Raw genomic sequence first — 21,238 nt, forward strand, 5'->3', positions numbered from 1 at the left:
GAGTCAGAACCAGCTGTGCAGAAGAGGGAGCCACACTACAGTGAAAATATTTCATGAATTCATATTATGCTTAGGGATGTCGCGGACTGTTCGCCCGCGAACTAATTTGCGCGAACATCGGCTGTTCGCGTCCGCCGAATGTTCGCGAACGTCGCGCGACGTTCGCCAATTTGGGTTCGCCTTAGCTGGCGCTTATTTTTGCCCTCTCACCCCAGACCAGCAGATACATGGCAGCCAATCAGGAAGCTCTCCCTCCTGGACCACCCCCACACCCCCTGGACCACTCCCCTTCCATATATAAACTGAAGCCCTGCAGCGTTTTTTCATTCTGCCTGTGTGTGCTTGGAAGAGCTAGTGTAGGGAGAGAGCTGTTAGTGATTTGAGGGACAGTTGATAGTAACTTTGCTGGATAGTAATCTACTTGATACTGCTCTGTATTGTAGGGACAGAACTCTGCAGGGATTTGAGGGACATTTTAGGGTAGCTTTGCTGACTAGTAATCTACCTTCTACTGCAGTGCTCTGTATGTAGCTGCTGTGGGCAGCTGTCCTGCTGCTGATCTCTCATCTGCTGACTGCTGCCTGTAACCCAATAGTCCTTGTAAGGACTGCTTTTATTTTCTTTTTTGTTTTTTTTACTTTGCTACTGTAAGAGCCCAGTGCTATTAGTCTAGCTGTGTTGGGGAGTGGGACTGGTGTGCTGTTCAGTGCAGAGAAAAGAGGGACTGGTGTGCTGCTCCTCCTAGTAGTTCACCACTACCAGCACCAACCAGAGTCAAAATTGTTACAAAGTATCTTATTTGCACCTGTTAGCTGTTCTGAGCTCTCTGCCAAAAGCTCATTAAGTTAGAAACTGTTTTTTTTCTGGCTGTTCAGTGCAGAGAAAAGAGGGACTGGTGTGCTGCTCCTCCTAGTAGTTCACCACCACCAGCACCAACCAGAGTCAAAATTGTTACAAAGTATCTTATTTGCACCTGTTAGCTGTTCTGAGCTCTCTGCCAAAAGCTAATTAAGTTAGAAAGTGTTTTTTTTCTGGCTGTTCAGTTCAGAGAAAAGAGGGACTGGTGTGCTGCTCCTCCTAGTAGTTCACCACTACCAGCACCAACCAGAGCCAAAATTGTTACAAAGTATCTTATTTGCACCTGTTAGCTGTTCTGAGCTCTCTGCCAAAAGCCAATTAAGTTAGAAACTTTTTTTTCTGGCTGTTCAGTGCAGAGAAAAGAGGGACTTTTCAGTACAAAAGAGGGACAGGGGGTTGAGTGGTCAAAAGAGGGACAGTTGGGAGGTATGCAAGTGCCACCTAGCTGTGTGAGCTTTTTCACATTCTGTCTAAATAACAATAATAATTCCGTGTCCGTAAACATCACCTGAGTGATGTTTTTACAGCAGCAATAATATATTCCGTATCCACTACTGTATACGTTGCCCTTGCAGGCATTGTTTGCCCAGTCTTTAACCAAGTGCCACCTAGCTGTGTGAGCTTTTTCACATTCCATGTCCAGAAACATCACCTGAGTGACGTAGTGTGATTTCTGCCCTTTACAGCACAAAACATTGTCAACAATGTATTTTTCAGATACATTTTTGCCCTTGATCCCCCTCTGGCATGCCACTGTCCAGGTCGTTGCACCCTTTAAACAACTTTAAAATCATTTTTCTGGCCAGAAATGTCTTTTCTAGCTTTTAAAATTCGCCTTCCCATTGAAGTCTATGGGGTTCAAGACGTTCGCGACATTCGCCAACCGTTCGCATTTTTGGACGCAAGTTCGCGAATATGTTCGCGAACATTTTTTCCGCCGTTCGCTACATCCCTAATTATGCTGCATACCCTCGGCACTAGCATTGGGAAAGGCACATAAAATGTTAATTCATTTCCAGATCCATCTCGATTGTACTGTAGGCTTTCTAGGAAAATTCCGCACTGCCCAGATAAAGGGACAAGGCCCCTAAATAAAGGAACGGTGGCACCTGATTGGCACACACAGGGCAGATTCCCAGGAAAGGAACAGTGAGGGAAAGAGGCGGGGGGGGGGCACATTATAGGACGGCCACAGACTATAAACAAAACATCCAGCTGGAAGAGGTGGGACGTGCGCCTGTAATCCCCTCTCTGATACTGGTACAGCCCTAATGCTTGTGGGAGGGAATGAGGCAAAGGAGGGGCTGGCAACAAAGGCACAAGTAGGGTAGCCAGGGTGGCAACTTCATCCGTCTCTGGACTAAATAAAACCGTCCAAAGATATTAATAATAACCCCTAATAATAACCCCATCCCATGTGACCAAAGTCATACACTGCCCCACAGTAACCAGCTCCCGGGCACAAGTTGAACACAAATACTGCAGGGCTGGACAGTGATCAGTACAGACACGTGCTGCAGTGCCACACACGCATACTCACAGGCTCATCCCATGCATGCTGCATGGCTGCTCACAAGCACTGCAAGGCTGAGCAGTAGAAGAAAGATGCATGCTGCATGGCTGCTCACAAACACTGCAAGGCTGAGCAGTAGAAGAAAGATGCATGCTGCATGGCTGCTCACAAACACTGCAAGGCTGAGCAGTAGAAGAAAGATGCATGCTGCATGGCTGCTGACAAACACTGCAAGGCTGAGCAGTAGAAGAAAGATGCATGCTGCATGGCTGCTCACAAACACTGCAAGGCTGAGCAGTAGATGAAAGATGCATGCTGCATGGCTGCTCACAAACACTGCAAGGCTGAGCAGTAGATGAAAGATGCATGCTGCAGGGCTGAGCAGAAAGGGAGAGAGATACATGCTGTGGGGATGTACATAAATACCGCCAGAGTCAGACTGAGGGCCCACCGGGGCTGCTATCCCAGGGCCCCCTCCACTCCCCTGGCATGCTGCGCAGCGTGCAATGTTTTCACCTTGACTGCCCCAGCAAAGGGTGCCTGCACCAGGATGAGAGTATGGATCACAGATCAGGGCCGGCAGGTGTCACGCCTGCCCAGTCTCACCCTGAATACTGCAGGGATGAGCAGTAGAGGAGAGATACATGTTACAGGGATGAGCAGTAGAGGAGAGATACATGTTACAGGGATGAACAGTAGAGGAGAGATACATGTTACAGGGATGAACAGTAGAAGAGAGATACATGTTACAGGGCTGAACAGTAGAAGAGAGATACAGGTCACAGGGATGAACAGTAGAGCAGAGATACATGTCACAGGGATGAACAGTAGAGGAGAGATACATGTCACAGGGATGAACAGTAGAGGAGAGATACATGTCACAGGGATGAACAGTAGAAGAGAGATACATGTTACAGGGATGAACAGTAGAGCAGAGATACATGTTACAGGGATGAACAGTAGAGGAGAGATACATGTTACAGGGATGAACAGTAGAGCAGAGATACATGTTACAGGGATGAACAGTAGAGGAGAGATACATGTTACAGGGATGAGCAGTAGAGGAGAGATACATGTTACAGTGATGAACAGTAGAGGAGAGATACATGTTACAGGGATGAACAGTAGAGGAGAGATACATGTTACAGGGATGAACAGTAGTGCAGAGATACATGTTACAGGGATGAACAGTAGAGGAGAGATACATGTTACAGGGATGAACAGTAGAAGAGAGATACATGTTACAGTGATGAACAGTAGAGGAGAGATACATGTTACAGGGATGAACAGTAGAGGAGAGATACATGTTACAGGGATGAACAGTAGAGCAGAGATACATGTTACAGGGATGAACAGTAGAGGAGAGATACATGTTACAGGGATGAACAGTAGAGGAGAGATACATGTTACAGTGATGAACAGTAGAGGAGAGATACATGTTACAGGGATGAACAGTAGAAGAGAGATACATGTTACAGGGATGAACAGTAGAGGAGAGATACATGTTACAGGGATGAACAGTAGAGGAGAGATACATGTTACAGTGATGAACAGTAGAGGATGAGTACATGTTACAGGGATGAACAGTAGAAGAGAGATACATGTTACAGGGAGAACAGTAGAGGAGAGATACATGTTTAACAGGGATGAGGCAGTAGAGGAAGAGATACATGTTACAGTGATGAAACAGCAGAGGAGAGATACATGTTACAGGGATGAACAGTAGAGGAGAGATACATGTTACAGGGATGAACAGTAGTGCAGAGATACATGTTACAGGGATGAACAGTAGAGGAGAGATGTTACAGGGATGAGCAGTAGAGGAAGAGATACATGTTACAGGGATACAGATACATGAGTGATGCACAGTAGAGGAGAAGATACATGAACAGTAGAAGGAGAGATACATGTTACAGGGATGACAGTAGAGGAGAGATACATGTTACATGAGCAGATACAATACACGGGATGAGCGCAGTAGAGGAGAGATATACATGATTACATTGTTACAGTGATGAACAGTAGAGGAGAGATACATGTTACAGGATGAACAGTAGAGGAGAGATACATGTTACAGGGATGAGGCAGGAAGAGATACATGTTACAGGGAGATACAGCAGTAGAGGAAGAGATACATGTTACAAGGATGAACAGTGATACATGTTACACGGGATGATAGAGAGATACAATGTTACAGGGATTGAACATAGGCAAGACGTTCGCATGACATGATGAGAGGGGACATGTAACAGTAGAGAAGAGACACTTGATGTAGAAGGTAGCGCAGGAGTAGCAATTACAGGGAACAGGTAGAGGAGAGATTACATTGTTAGTGCATGATTGACACAGAGATCAACAGTGAGATGTATAGGGATGAACAGTAGTGCACATAGAGTACAACAGTAGAGGAGAGAGGAGATGTGGGATAACACAGGCAGATGTATGATGAACAGTATGAGAGAGGACATTTACAGGGATGAACAGTAGAGGAGAGATACATGTTACAGGGTGAAACAGCTAGAGCAAGAGGATAACCATGTTACAGGGATGAACAGTAGGGAGGAGATACATGTTACAGGGATGAACAGTAGAAGGAGAGATAATGTTACAGGGATGAACAGTAGAGGAGAGATACATGTTACAGGGATGAACAGTAGAGGAGAGATACATGTTACAGGGATGAACAGTAGAGGAGAGATACATGTTACCAGGGATGAAACAGTAGAGGAGAGATACATGTTACAGGGATGAACAGTAGAGAGAGATACATGTTCAGGGATGAACAGTAGAGGAGAGATACATGTTACAGGGATGAACAGTAGAGGAAGATACATGTTACAGGGGATGAACAGTAGAGGAGAGATACATGTTACAGGGATGAACAGTAGAGGAGAGATACATGTTACAGGGATGAACAGTAGAAGGGAGAGATTACATGTTACAGGGATGAACAGTAGAGGAGAGATACATGTTACAGGGATGAACAGTAGAGGAGAGATACATGTTACAGGGATGAACAGTAGAGGAGAGATACATGTTACAGGATGAACAGTAGTGCAGAGATACATGTTACAGGGAATGAAGCAGTAGAGGAGAGATACATGTTACAAGGGATGAACAGTAGAGGAGAGATACATGTTACAGGGATGAACAGTAGAGGAGAGATACATGTTACAGGGATGAACAGTAGAGGAGAGATACATGTTACAGGGATGAACAGTAGAGGAGAGATACATGTTACAGGATGAACAGTAGAGGAGAGATACATGTTACAGGGATGAACAGTAGAGGAGAGATACATGTTACATGGGATGAACAGTAGAGGAGAGATACATGTTACAGGGATGAACAGTAGAAGAGAGATACATGTTACAGGGATGACAGTAGAGGAGAGATACATGTTACAGGGATGAACAGGTAGAGCAGAGATACATGTTACAGGGATGAGCAGTAGAGGAGAGATACATGGTTACAGGGATGAACAGTAGAGGAGAGATACATGTTACAGGGATGAACAGTAGTGCAGAGATACATGTTACAGGGATGAACAGTAGAGGAGAGATACATGTTACAGGGATGAACAGTAGAAGAGAGATACATGTTACAGGGATGAACAGTTAGAGGAGAGATACATGTTAAGGGATGAACAGTAGAGCAGAGATACAACAGGGATGAACAGTAGGGAGATAAATGTTACAGGGATAGACAGTAGGGAGAATACATGTTTACTGTAGGACAGTATGTTACACGGATTGAGGACAGAAATGATTACAGAGGATGAAACAGTAAGGAGAGATATCATGTTGATGTTACATGTTACAGGATGACAGTAGAAGGAGAGATACATGTTACCAATGAACAGTAGAGGAGGAGATACTGAACAGCAGATACTAGGGATGAACAGTAGAGGAGAGATACATGTTTACACAGGGATGAACATAGAGATACAGGACCACGTACGAAGGAGAGATACATGTTACAGGGATGAACAGTTAACATACAGGGATGAGCAGTAGAGGAGAGATAGCATGAACAGGGATGAGAGTATGTGACACAGGGATGAACAGTGACCCAGGGAATGAAACAGTAGAGGAGAGATACATGTAGGTACCAGAGGAGAGATGACATGTTTATCAGGATGAGCAGTAGAAGAGAGAGGTACACAGAGTCCCACTAAATACTGACTTCCTGTGGCACCGGTTTATAGCGGCCCCACACATTTCCAGTCCGGCCCAACTCGCTACTCCGCTCACTTCCCATCCCCCCCGGACTGACTCGGAGCTGTGGGAGAAATAGTGACTCTCCTTCTCACCAGTATCAGGAGGAAAAGGGGCGGGGAGAGGCAGGTGCCAAGGTGCAAGAGGTTGGCTCAGTCAGGAGGCGGAGCATGGAAGGGGCGGGGGAAGGCGGAGGCGATAGGGGGAGGGTCTGAGCCAGAGGCTGATAAACAGACAAGCGCCGGTCGCGCGCAGTTCCAGCGGATCAGTGTCGGATTCAGAGCGAGAGAGACGCCCAACCGGGGAGCGGAAAGCCGTGAGTCCGAGTGCGCTAGGAGGAAGGTACCGCTCTGTTCTGCGCTGTGTCCTCTGTGTGTCCCTCCCTCTGTCTCCTGTGTGTGTAACGCTGTGATGTCACTGAGTGTGTGTCATACTGTGTGTGTCTCCTAAATACAATCCACTCCGGACTGAACCCGTATCCTGGGCACAGACACACTATAGTATCCCTATAGATATTCCATATCCTGTACCTTTATACTGACCTCCTGCTGACACTCTTAATATTCAGCTTCAGTGAGGCTTCTGGGAGTTGTAGTTCAGGGGCAGGTGACACACAGGCCCCACTTCTTCTTTTAACTCCTGGACTTGCCATTTAGACTCCACCTATTGCCACTGACAGGTGCCCCTATAATGCCCCTATAATGCCCCTGTAATGCCCCTATAATGCCTCTCCTCTGCCCAATCTAATCCCCCCATTATCCAGTGATGCCCAACTAATATTGTGTATGGGAGTGTGTGTCCCAGTGATACTTTATTTCATTTACTTCCATCAATGAGTGTTGGCCTCTCACTGGCTTTGATACATTTGTGTCTCTTTATCATAGTGATTGCAGTGTATGTGAGCTCCTCTATGACATGTATTTATTGTGTGTGTATGATGTCATACCATGAGGTCCATGTACCCCTTAGAACTTAGATTTATAAAGAAAAAAATCTTGCAGGGGATGTTGTACATCCCCCTTCCCTTAACTGAGCTGCCAGCATCGCTATAACCCCCCTGATGTGAGCAGCTGTCTGGCAGAGGATGCTGGGAGATGTATTTCACAATTTGATGACATCATTATAGTACATGGGGAGTTCAGTCGTGTAGAAAACGCTATTAGAAGCCTAAACTCACAATGGCATTTCTTTCACTAACTGTAGAAGTATCAGGCTGTACTCACTCTAGCTGGGGGGCCCCTCTTCCCCAATTCCGAATTCTCTAAATATTTCCTCGCTCATGGCCTGTTCCTATGACTAAAGCATGTCTAACTGTCGCTGATGTGGCACTTGTGTGGAGGGGGGTTGTGTGAGTTTTAACCCTTTCAGTTGGCCAAAACTCTTAGTAGTGTGGCTGTAGTTGAACTACGACTCTTAGCATCTGGCAAGTGCTCTGGGATGGCAGTCAGAATAAAGTACTTTAGGTACGATGTGACTTTGAAATTGAGACAAGCTTGCAGTTGGTCTGTATGTTACATTTTTATTTTTTATTGGGATGTATTTTTTTTTTTAAATGAATCTTTTCATTGTAGATCGTAAGATTGTTTGTTTAGAAAGGCTCATGTGTGGATAGATTGAGTAGATATCTGGTGTTGCCTCCGTATCTGTTCCATGCGCTTTGGGGGGCAGGAGATACTGTGATAGGCTGGAGGGGTGATGACAGTTGTATGACATCATCATGCAGGACGGCTGCCCACAAGTTTATTCAATTGATGCTATAAAAATTAGGGATGCACCAAATCCACTTTTTTGGATTCTGCCGAACCCCCGAATCCTTTGCGAAAGATTCGGCTGAATCCGAACCCTAATTTGCATATGCAAATTCGGGGTGGGAAGGGGAAAACATTTTTTACTTGTTTTGTGACAATAAGTCATGTGATTTCTCTCCCCACCCCTAATTTACATATGCAAATTAGGATTCGGTTCGGCCAGGCAGAAGGATTCGGCCGAACCTGAATCCTGCTTAAAAAGGCCGAATCCCGAACCGAATCCTGTATTTGGTGCATCCCTAATAAAAATAGGGACGTTCTGATATCGCTTTAAGCAGCAAAGGTCTCTTTGTGATCACATGTGGCTGTTGGGGGCATCTAATGCTGCCTGGGGGCGGGGACTAATGGGATGACCCCCTTCTGTTTAAAGTAGACCATATCATTTTAGACTAAGGAATGCCTTTAACGTCTGTATCCCTTTAAAACCTAAACCCCTGGGATTAGAGGTAAATCCGAATGATAAATATTGGAGCGGCAGCCTTTGGGGTTATTTTTAGGAGATCTGGGTGTGTGAGCAAACTGATTTTTTATTTTTTTTGCCCATACAGTGTTGGTGTTGCTGGAGTCAGGCTCATTATTTCTCAGTGCTGTGCCAGGAGTGTGGGTTGTGTGTGCCCTTGGCTAACCCCTTGCTGTTTTTCCTGGGGAGGGATCTTCTTTAAAGGGGTTGTTTGCCTTTAAATTAACTGTTCGTATCATGTAGAGTGATATTCTGAGACACTTTGCAATTGGTTTTAATTTTTTATCATTTGGGGGTATTGAGATATTTAGCTTTTTATTCAGCAGCTCTAAATTTGCAATCTCAGCCATCTGGTTGCTAGGGTCCAAATTACCTTAGCAACCATGCATTTATTTGAGAGACTGGAATATGAATAGGAAAAGACCCAAATAGAACGATGAGTAATATAAAATAGCAATAATACATTTTATAACCTTAAAGGGCATAATACATACCCCATTTGAAAGCTGGGAAGTGTAAAAAGAAGGCAAATAATTAAAAAAAAAAAACTATAATAAATAACTAATGAATTTCAATTGAAAAGTTGCTTAGAATTGGTCATTCTACAACATGCTACGGGTCAAGGCACACAGGCAATTTCGGGGAGATTAGTTGCCCGGCGACAAATCTCCTCTTCTTTGGGGCGACTAATCTCCCCGAACTGCCTCCTCGCCGGCTAAAATGAAAATCGCCGGCGGGATGGCACTTGGAGCGGTTTGTTTTCCGAAGTCACCCGAATTTTCTTTGTGAGGCAATTTTGTCCGACCTCTGAAAACTAACCGCTTTTGAGTGCCATCCCGCCGGCGATTTTCATTTTAGCTGGCAAAGAGGGAGTTTGGGGAGATTAGTCGCCTGAAGATTTGTCGCCGGGCAACTAATCTCCCTGAATCTGTCTGTGTGCCCTGACCCTAAAAGTTAACTGAAAGGTGGACCACATCTTGTCCGACAATGCGTTTATTTGTAAATCTCTCCCATCTGGGCAAAGACGCTGCCACCATGAGAGCTCAATGCTTCCTTCATGCCCTTCCATCACCCTGCTGTCACCCTGCCTGACTCACTCTGTGGGTTACTTAAGGTTAATGTCACAATGGGCAACTTTCTAGGCTGTGCACAAACTCAAGGGCTGTTCCTGCTGAATCGTGCTTGGCACCAGGGAATATCAGTGCTGGCATTGTTCTATCTCTGTCCACTCTTTGGATATATTTAGGGTGTCACCCTTGATACCTACATGGGCGTGGGGCTAAAAGGGAAATTATACAGTCGCCTCAGACAAAGTAGCAGACAATAACCCGTGTACCTGCCCTGTAATTTATTTGTGGGAGTCGGAGAGTTTGTGCCCTGACAATGGCACCCAGATGGTTGGGTCACTGCCTGTTCTTGTTCCGTGCCCGGCGGCTCCCTTACCTCCGTACAGTAAATGTTTGTTCAGCGCTTACTGAGCCGATTGTTTCAACAGACTCTATTATAACTCACACGTTTTGTGCGGACACACCCTGTACTGCTGCTTCCCCTCCCTGTGCTCAGTATCTGCTCTACTAAAGGCTTCTCATAAGGGCCACTATGCTATAGGCAGGGCAGGAGTTGGGTGCCAGGGGATAGGGTAGCATGAGTAGAGGGTGGCTTGTAATGATTGTGCCCTGGTTTGTGTTTAATGTTGTGTATGTGTTGCTCACTGTATGTTAGTGTGTGCACCTTTATAATGAACAGTAAGTAGGCTTTGGACAGTTGCACAGGGTAAAAATTCTCCATTGGATAAAATAATGTATATCTAGGCTGGCGAAGAAGCGTCTCAATCAGTGGCGTAACTAGATATTACTTGGCCCCACAGCAAATTATTTTTTAGGCCCCCAAAATATCTATAGTTTGACCTGTTACCAATAGTTATTCATATTAAATATGAATTATTTATACATTCTGGCCCCCCTGCAGCCACAGGGTCTGCTTCCTCTGTAGTTATTCCCCTGGTCTTAAAATACCCATGTCCGAGAATAGGAGGAGTGAAATGCCCTGGTACCAGCGACTACATTTATTTTACATTGAATTGTATGGTGGGCGCTAATATACACTATACCCCGTGTGCCTACCAGCCTTATCATTCATTGCACTGAAAGTGAGTCTGCCGAGTAGTGAGTGTAGTTAAAGAAGCACTGCAGCAGAACCTGACCTATATGAATGCCAGTCTGGTTGCCCTATGAATGCCACTTTCTAGAAGATGACACTGACTCTAGGTGAGTGCCCTGGTATTTCCTGTAAGTCTATGATGCAATGGGTAGGGCTCTGATGATGTCATATGCCCTCAGGGCTGAGACTGCGGTGAGTTCAGTCCAGTAACGTATGACGTATGTAGGTGTCGCTCCGTTTCTGTGGGAGAGTCTCTGAAATAATATAAAGCTCTACTTTGTGTAGGATCCTGTTGGAGGGGGTAGTAATAAATCTTATTGAGTCTGCTCAATGGATATGTCACACCTTGGCACCTGATTGGCGTAGGGCTAATAAATAGGGGCGTAAGTCTAATAGTGGCGTAGGTCTAGTGCTACTTTCTGATTGGTTGTTATGGGTTGCTAGCCCTTTTAGTGTGCTGGGCTCCTTATACACTTCCCCTGTAAGTGGAATTGAGGTGCGGGGAGTCTATACATATGGCTTTTTGCAGTCAATTATTGAATAAGTTGTGTTATTGTTTGCCTGTCCCCCCAACCCCCTAGTAGCCAACTGATCAATCCTGCCTGGTTGCTATGGGTAACCAAGGTAGGTGCTTTGTGACCCTCCAACTCCAGCATTCCCTTCTGTGGTATTTAATATTATAGATCTCCGAGCAAAAAGCAACCAATCAGTCAATGGTTACCAATAAATTCTACATACTGATTGGCTGCTGTCCGTTCCCAGTTGGGTATAAACACTTGCAGTGAGGGTGCCTCTCTGCTCCACTCCTGACCTTGCCATTGTGCCCACAGGGTGGCCTTTAGCTTCTTGCATGGTTGCCAACGTCTCTATGCCAGAAGTGTCCGTACAAAGGGGCATTGTGCCTTAATTCAAGGGGAAGTAAAGCCTCAATTCATCAGGATAACAAAACCATTCTCTGCTTAATGAAAGGGTTTGTGCCTTAATAACACTCTGTTCCTGGGCTGTGGCTTTTGCTTATTAGCCGGCACATTTTGTTTTCCCCCTTGCGCTGGGATGCCAGTCACATCTCCGTTCAACGCAGCGCGAAAGAGCAGTAATTAGTCGCTTCCTCAGCTAATGCCAGGCAGCCAAAAGGCAGAGTGAGCGGCAACCACTGTTATTAGGTTGTCGGCTAAATGGATTAATAGGGGCCTCTGTTCTTCTTCCTCTCCGCTCACAACAGTCTCGGCTTTTTTTTGTCTAAAAAGAAAATTACTTGTTTTCTCTGCAGCATTTTCTGTAATTTCTGCCTTTTTTTTTCTTTTAAATTCGTGTATTTGCCATAGAGATGTATGGGTGAATACTAGAGTGGCCTTTTTATGGTTGGGTCATGTTCTATTCTGCCTTCGCTCTATATGCTTCAGTAAAACAGACCTTGTTGCAGAATGCATCAGCTGAGGCAACAAATATGGCAGCACCCGCCTATAGGAATGAATGCAAATGTGCAGGGTTGGAATGTTGTGGGCACACAGTAAGCCATGTGGTCTCCCATCCAGGTCATCCCAAAAAGAGAGCTTGGACGGCATGCAAAGTTGTGAAATATCTTCAGACGGCACTGATGATCCTCTTAGTAGCGGCCCACGGAGACACCGGCAACCTCGAATAGTGATTATTGGGGCTGGGCTCGCGGGCCTGTCTGCTGCAAAAACCCTCCTGGAAAAGGGATTCACGGATGTGACGATCCTTGAGGCATCTGACCGAATCGGAGGCAGAGTCCAAAGTTTAAAACTTGGTAAGAGCACCCCCCCACCACCAACATTCGCCCAAATTGTGCATTAGTCTCCGTGGGGCCACTTTTAAGGAGCGTCCTAAAGTCTGCTTGCTTTAATGAACACTATCATAGCTTTGAGGGCTAGGGATGCACCTATGGGGGGCAAGATGTTCTCATAGAGGTTGTGCATCTGCTTCCATGGGATGAGTAAATAAGCCCTACACAATTATCTTCTAATATCGATTCATGACCTGCTGATTGGGCTCGGGTAGGTGTGGAGTTGTACATGGTATTTGTTTCTCACAAGCCCTATCAGACACCGCGCTCTTGAATGGATTGCTAGCTTTTGTGTCAAGCTATTGGTAGCCTCCCATCAGCCCCTATGTCCTGTACCTGGGAATGTGTCTAATTGTGCAGCTAGTAATATTCGGAAGGGTGTTTGATCCAGGGACTGGTCCCATTGCCATTTTTGAGTCAGGAAGGACTTTTTTGGAGAGGCTTCAAATTGGGTTTTTTGCATTCCTCTGGATCAACTGCAGTTAGGCAGGATAAAATAAAGTTAAAAGGATGAACTTGATGGACGTGTGTCTTTTTTTCAACCTTAATTACTATGTTACTAATGACTTGGCTTTCCCATCCCTCGCAGAACACGCCACGTTTGAACTGGGAGCGACTTGGATCCATGGTTCCACCGGCAACCCCATCTACCATCTAGCAGAAGACAATGGTTTGCTCGAGGAGACTACGGACGGGGAGCGGAGCGTCGGCCGCATCAGCCTGTACTCCAAGAATGGCGTGGCTCACTACCTCACCAACAGTGGCCACAGGATCCCGAAAGATCTGGTTGAAGAATTCGGTGATGTATATAACGAGGTGGGTGCCGCTGAAATTTTATTCCCAGACATTTATTAAAGAGCAAATATTGCCTTATTTACAATAATCTTGGTGAAAAAATAATTAAAAATAAAATAACCTGAAAATACAGATCCTGGGTGGGGGTTAAATTGGTATTGGCTGTGGCGTGCGTCAGGATTGTTACACACAACAACCTTGGCAGTGAAATATCAATCTTGCCTCGGGAAATTCCCCCAGGGAGTTGAACCTGGTCGACATGGGCTGATCGAAAAAAGCTTCGAGCTGAATGTTTGCAACAAAATAAATGAGTTCTCCCGAGCGGGGCCCCCCTCCTTTTCAGCAGTCATTCAGCTTCTTTGGTCAGGGATCAGTGGCTACAAAGGAGTGGGGGAGACCAGTTTATTTAATGCATATTAATTAGGGAAGGGCCCCTTAAGAAAATTCCATATTTAGGCCTGTTCACAAACCTTATCTAGGGTGAGACTCTGGGAGGTATAACTAGTATAATATAAGGCTTTTTAGCACTATTATTCCTTACAAAAAGCCACCCATGTATTTCTTTATAGGGATGCACCGAATCTTGCATATGCAAATTAGGAGTGGGAAAGGAAAAAGTGGGATATTTTTTTGCTTCTATTATGAAGTCGCGTGATTTCCCTCCCCACCCCTAATTTACACATGCAAATTAAGTTGGTTCCGCCAGGCACAAGTATTCGGCCGAATCCTGCTGAAAAAAGGCTGAATCCTGACGGCATCCTGGATTTGGTGCATCCCTATTTGTTTATAGGCATGGGTGCTGTCATATTCTCTTTGCCAATGAAATGGGGGGCTGCCCCTGCTTTCCTAAAAATCACCTCCTCCTCCTCTAAGTGATTACTGGAAACTCATTCAGCTCTATGGCCGGCTGATCAGCTCATTGGTATTCAGGACGGTGCTTTAAGTGGGTGTAGTACAGGGTCTCCTCTGTGGATTGGCTGAAGGGGTTATCTACGCCAGCACCTACAGTTCTTTTTTTAAAGGGGAAATCGGCCATATCCAGAAGTAGCATGATCCAACCCTTTTATTTATTCTATATTTGGACATTTCTGGTGTCTTTGCCTCTGTATGAAGATGAACCAGTTCCTTGATGTTTAATTCCAGGCCGTGTAGCCAATCTATTGCTCTGATCTCTCCGCAGGTCTATAACCTGACTCAGGAATTCTTTCAGAACGGGAAGCCAGTCAATGCTGAAAGTCAGAACAGCGTTGGAGTTTTTACGCGTGACGTCGTGCGCAAACGTATCAAGGAGGATCCCGACGATTCGGAGAGCACAAAGAAGCTCAAGCTGGCTATGGTTCAGCAGTTTTTAAAGGTCAGTGCTGCCCCCACTTTCCAGGCTCCGGTGAGCTCTTATGCAGTGGGTTATTGGCCGGCATTTCTGAGGCGATTTAAAAAATAAAAATAAATAAATAGCGTTGAGTTGCATGAGGTTTGGAAAGGCATAATCTTTCTAAAAGACAAAGGGTTGCTTGGGGTGATGATTTAAGATTAGGAGCATTTTATTTTGGCTTCCCAACCTATTCTGCAAATGGACCTGAGAGCCTGATTATGTCCATTCAATTTCATATGAAAGCACTTGTATTCCGTTTAAATAAAAAAGATATGAAAATCCCCACTGTGCTGGAATGGAAAGTCTTGGCTCGCCGCTAGCACGTGCCTTATTTAAGGCTGCACCGTAATCTTTTATATGGCCGACACCTGGCGGTGACCATCTTTAAAGGAGAACTAAAACCTAAAAATAATTATGGCTAAAAATGCCATTTTATATAGTGCACTTATTGCACGAGGCTAAAGTTTCAGCTTGTCAATAGCAGCAATGATCCAGGACTTCAAACTTGTCACAGGGGGTCACCATCTTGGAAAGTGTCTGTGACACTCACATGCTCAGTGGGCTCTGATTGGCTGTTGAGAAGCTAAGCTTAGGGCTCGTCACTAATTATCCAGCAGAAAATGAGCTTCCCTGGCTGTAATATAAGCTGATGCTACAGGTTTGCTGATTATTAAATTCTGATGCTAATTGCACTGGTTTCTGTGCTGCCATGTAGTAATTATGTGTATTAATTACTAATCAGCCTTATATTGTGACATTTCTATTCTATGTGTACTGTATATTGTGAGTGGGTCCCTAAACTCAGTAAGTGACAGCAGCACAGAGCATGTGCAGTGAATCAGCAGAAAAGAAGATGGGGAGCTACTGGGGCATCTTTGGAGACAGATCTTTACTGCTAAAGGGCTGCGGTTGCCTTGGGCTGGTACAGAAGCACAAAACATCATGTACAACCTAGCCTATTTCTTTAGTTGGACTTTAGTCTGCCCTGATTCTCATTTGTTTTTTTTTTTCTCCGTAAGGTTGAGAGTTGCGAGAGCAGTTCGCACAGTATGGACGAGGTGTCGCTCAGCGAGTTTGGCGAATGGACGGAAATTCCTGGCGCTCATCACGTTATCCCTTGCGGATTCATTCGGATAGTGGAGATCCTGTCCTCTTCTGTCCCTGCGTCGTTGATCCAGCTGCGCAAGCCTGTGAAATGCGTCCACTGGAACCGCTCCGTGAGGAAACAGATCGACCAGGTCGCCGACCACAACAACGACCAAGTCCAGGACAAGGGTTACCCCGTCTTTGTGGAATGCGAAGATTACGAGTTCATCGCGGCCGACCACGTCATTGTCACTGCCTCTCTGGGCGTCATGAAGAAATTCCACGAGACTCTCTTTCACCCCAGTCTCCCGGAAGAAAAGGTAACGGCCATCGAAAAACTGGGCATCAGCACCACCGACAAGATCTTCCTGGAGTTCGAGGAGCCTTTCTGGAGCCCCGAGTGTAACAGCATCCAGTTTGTGTGGGAGGATGAGGCCGAGAGCGAGAGCCTGACGTATCCCGAGGAGATGTGGTACAAGAAGATCTGCAGCTTTGATGTCCTCTACCCCCCCGAGAGATACGGTTACGTGCTCAGTGGCTGGATTTGTGGGGAGGAGGCTCTGATTATGGAGAAATATGATGACGAGACCGTCGCCGAAACCTGCACTGAGCTCCTGCGCAAATTTACAGGTTGGTCTCACTGATACTCTCTTCTCTTCAAGGGTTTATTCACCTTTCAAAACGCATCGGTTAATATTGCTGCACCGAAATCTGTTTCTCAAAAGGGCAAACAGATTTTTTTTTAAATTTAATTTTAAAATCTGACATGGGGCTAGACATATTGTCCGTTTCCCAGCTGCCCCCAGTCATGTGACTTGTGCTCTGATAAACTTCAGTCACTCTTTACTGCTGTACTGCAAGTTGGAGTGATGGCACCCCCCCCCCCCTGCAGCCTAACAGAACAACGGGAAGGTAACCAGATAGCAGCTCCCTAACACAAGATAACTGCCTGGTAGATCTAAGAACAGCACTCAATAGTAAAATCCAGGTCCCACACACATTCAGTTACATTGAGTAGGAGAAACAGCCTGCCAGAAAGCAGTTCCATCTTAAAGTGCTGGCTCTTTCTGAAAGCACATGATCAGGCAAAATGACTTGAGATGCACCTACACACCAATATTACAACTAAATACACTTGCTGGTTTAGCAATGAAATTTTATATTGTAGAGTGAATTATTTGCAGTGTGTGTCATTTAGAAATAAAAATACATCATAAAAATCATGACAGAATCCCTTTAACTGTTAGTATGATTTAGAGAGTGATATTCTGAGACAACTTTTGTGTGGTTTTCATTTGTGTTTTGAGTTATTTGGCTTTTTATTCAGCAGCTCTCCAGTTTGCAATTTCAGCCATCTGGTTGCTAGGGTCCAAATTACCCTAGCAACCATGCACTGATTTGAATAAGAGACTGGAATAGGAGAGGCCTGAATAGAAAGATGAATAATAAAAAGTAGCAATAACAATAAATTTGTAGCCTCACAGAGCATTTGGTAGGGGGTGGGAGAGGGGAGGCTAATGATGGGGCTGGGCATATCCAGTGTGGAACCTTTTAAAAGGTCTTATTTCAGCAGCAGCGTGTGGTACAAAGTACAAAACAAGGGCAGTCTAACCTGGTTGATTTTTTCCAGCACACAACGACCCCACCATCCGCACACTGCAGGGCCCACAGCCTGAGATTTGAAATTGCACCTTTTTCAGTCTCTGAAATGGGACGGGATGTTTATTTCCTCTTGCACTTTTCACTCCCCCTTTGAGAACGATGATTGCTGCAATTTTGTGTGAAAGCCTCAAAGCTCTGGGAAAACTGTCGGCTCTGTAATGGGCCAATTGACAGTAACCCTTTGTTATACGCAGTCACTCAGTCTGACCCTCGGATCAATGTACAGAATACACCAAATATAAGGGGATATAATGCCTGTTATAAACGAAGGTGGGTGAATCTGTGACCATTGTTACTCAATATGGCAGCTCCCGATGTTTACATGCTGGCCAGCCAGTGCTTAAAGGGGTTGTTCACCTTTAAATGAACTGTTGGTACGATGTAGAGAATGATATTCTGAGACCATTTGCTACTGGTTTTCATTTTTTATTTGTGATTTATGAGTTATTTAGCTTTTTATTTAGCAGCTCTCCAGTTTGCAATTTCAGCCATCTGGTTGCTAGGGTCCATATTACTCTAGCAACCTTGCATTGGTTTGAATAAAAGATTGGGATATGAATAGGGGAGGGGGTGAATAGAAAGATGAGTAATAAAAAGTATCAATAATGATACATTTGTAGCCTTACAGAGAATTAGCTTTTTAGATGGGGTCAGAAGAACAAGGCAAATGATTCGAGAACATACTAAGTTACTTAAAGAACCGTTAACAATTTTTTTTTTTTTAAATAAAATTCATTCACTACGAAAAATAAAAAACCAACACATATTAAACGTTAAAATCACTAAGTCTTTATTTAGAAATAAATTACAGAAACTCCGCTTGCGCTCTTCATCAGAAAAGGCAACATGGCGACTATCCATCATGCGGTGCTCGATTTCTCCTCCCTGGCTATCTCCTATAAGGAAGGCAGGGAGGAGAAATAGAGTACCGCGATCGCTTTCTGAAGAGGAGCGCAAGCAGAGTTTCGGTAAGTTATTTCTAAATAAAGACTTTGCGATTTAAAAATTTTTTTTTTAAATTTTTTTTGTTACTGGTCCTTTAAAGGTGAACCACCCCTTTAAGAGTACATGACTATCAGATTGGGAACTGAACACCTACTGCCTTCATTAAATGGGGCATCTTTAAAGGCAACCTCCACCTGTAGCAAATGAGAACATTCTAAGCAACTTTCTAATATACATTTATTACACATTTCCAATGGGTTTAATGTCATTTGAAAACATATTTGCTGTTTAAAGCAGCGTCTGTCCTTCTGTTCTCTGTTTCTGACTCCTGAAACAATGTAGCAGACACCAGCGACTTAACAGAGATGGAGTACGGTGGTTTTTACGGTTTCAAGGATCAGAACCAGAGAACAGAAACAGTAAATCCTCTGGCCTCGGCTACATTGTTTCAGAAGTCAGGAGCCAGCAGTGCAGAAACCATAAACACTGTGAAACCAAGTAAGGGTGGAGTTCCCCTTTAACACTTACAAGTTCAGGAGAAAGTCACCGCCTTGTCTTGTACTTTGTGTGATGTCACAGAGTGGGGGGAATATTTTGCTGCAATCAGCTCAGGGAATTGTGAAAGCAGAAGTGCCGATGGGTGAAAGGTTTTTGGGTGATGCACGCGGCCCTTAGGCAATCACAAAAATAACGGAAGTTGTCCAGCTGTGGGTTGTATTGCCCAGTAAACCTTCATAAAATTGTCTATGTAAATTCCATATGTTTTAACATGGAGCTACCAAAGGTTACCGGGAGTTGTAGTTCTGCAGAACCTCTATTGGTATTTTGCTGTTCCTAGGGAATCCTAACATTCCGAAGCCTCGGCGGATACTGAGGTCCTCGTGGGGCAGTAACCCTTATTTCTTTGGGTCGTATTCCTACACTCAAGTAGGCTCCAGTGGAGCAGATGTAGAGAAGCTGGCAAAGCCTCTGCCTTGTACGGAAAGCTCCAAAACTGCTGTAAGTATCCAGTATCCCTCCTGTTGCTCTCTAGTACCCCCTACTGGCTGTGCCCAAACTGCACGGATTCAGCTTTCTGTATAAAGTCGTGCAAACGACTGGCCCTACACGGGGCGAAACATGCAGCGTTTTATTGGTCCACGTATGGGGTCCTCTCAATGAGTTGGGAAGGCAATATCTGGCTGCTAAACTGACAGTTATGAATCATATAATCTCTATGGCTGCAGTCAGCAATGTATTGGTTCCTGCACATGTAAATGTAGGGGAAGCCAATTGTTTAACGGCTCTTACACATGGACGGTTTTACCTGCGCTCCTCTGCGTTGCGCTTTCTTCTGTTCAGCCGCAGGGGAGCGCAGGAGTACACGCACTCCATTATTGTGAAGGGGGCTGTACTTGCACAGACGCATGTAAGCAGCAAACGCAGGTAGGGACGCAGCATGTTGCATTTCACCTGCGTTCGGCACTTGCATGTGTCTGTGTGAGTACAGCCCCCTTCACAATAATGGAGGGCGTCTACTCCTGCGGCTGAACGGAATAAAGCGTGACGCAGGGGAGCGCAGGATAAACCTCCTGTGTGTAAGAGCCCTAAATGTTGTTTTTTTTTTTTGTGTATAATGCTTACAAGTCCTTCTGTCCTCCCTGCAGCCACTGCAAGTGATGTTTTCGGGGGAGGCCACGCACAGGAAGTACTACTCCACCACTCACGGGGCCCTGCTCTCGGGGCAGCGGGAGGCTGACCGCCTGGCCGAAATGTACCAAGATCTCTTGCAAGTAATGAGACGTCACAACCACTAAACTCGTGATTCCCACCAACGTCCGTCTGCTTGTCCTTTCTTCTTCTTTTTTTTTTAAATGATAAATATGTTCAGATTTTTATCTTTTTAAGAAAAACCCGTAGGCCGTTCCTGTACTGTATGGCTCGTGGCTAAGGGTGCTGTCTTGCCATGTTTTTAACACTCGCACACTCAGTGCCTCCTTTTTTTTTTTTTCTTTCTCTGTCTTGTAAGTGCCTTCTATGATAACTAAAAGAATAATACAAATACATGAAATAATAATAATAATAAATACATATCAGGTCAGATGAGCCTCTGATTCTTTATAGAGATTTACAAATTGAAAATAGTCACCAGCAAATACATTCTTCTTCTTTCTCTTCTTTCTCTTCTTTCTCTTCTTTCTCTTCTTTCTCTTTTTTCTCTTTTTTCTCTTTTTTCTCTTTTTTCTCTTTTTTCTCTTCTTTCTCTTTTTTCTCTTCTTTCTCTTCTTTCTCTTCTTTCTCTTCTTTCTCTTCTTTCTCTTCTTTCTCTTCTTTCTCTTCTTTCTCTTCTTTCTCTTTTTATGGATGCACCAAATCCAGGATTTGGATTTGGCTGAATCCTAATTTGCATGTGCAAATTAGGGGGGAGGAAGATCACAGGACTTTCACAAAACAAGGAAGTAAATGTTTTCCCCTTTCCACGCAAATTAGGATTCGGTTCAGTATTCGGCCACATCTTTCGCAAAGGATTCGGGGGTTTGGCCGAATCCAAAATAGTGGATTCAGTGCATCCCCTA

At 44.8% G+C, this 21,238-nt stretch overlaps 1 protein-coding gene across 2 annotated transcripts; it reads left to right on the plus strand.

The window, feature by feature from the left end:
- The first annotated feature begins 6,778 nt into the window (after positions 1-6,778).
- Positions 6,779-20,763, plus strand: smox.L (spermine oxidase L homeolog). 2 transcript variants are annotated; one of them, XM_018226982.2, is made up of 7 exons: positions 6,779-6,930; positions 12,552-12,787; positions 13,413-13,639; positions 14,799-14,972; positions 16,010-16,706; positions 19,522-19,682; positions 20,330-20,763. In XM_018226982.2, exons 2-7 carry the CDS (start codon positions 12,580-12,582, stop codon positions 20,477-20,479), a joined length of 1,617 nt encoding a protein of 538 aa, XP_018082471.1. In that variant the 5' UTR covers positions 6,779-6,930; positions 12,552-12,579; the 3' UTR covers positions 20,480-20,763. The 2 variants fall into 2 exon arrangements, with proteins under 2 accessions (XP_018082471.1, XP_018082476.1); XM_018226987.2 differs by lacking the exon at positions 19,522-19,682.
- The last annotated feature ends 475 nt before the right edge of the window (positions 20,764-21,238 follow it).

Source organism: Xenopus laevis, chromosome 1L, assembly GCF_017654675.1.
Source record: "Xenopus laevis strain J_2021 chromosome 1L, Xenopus_laevis_v10.1, whole genome shotgun sequence".
Classification (NCBI taxonomy): Eukaryota; Metazoa; Chordata; class Amphibia; order Anura; family Pipidae; genus Xenopus; species Xenopus laevis.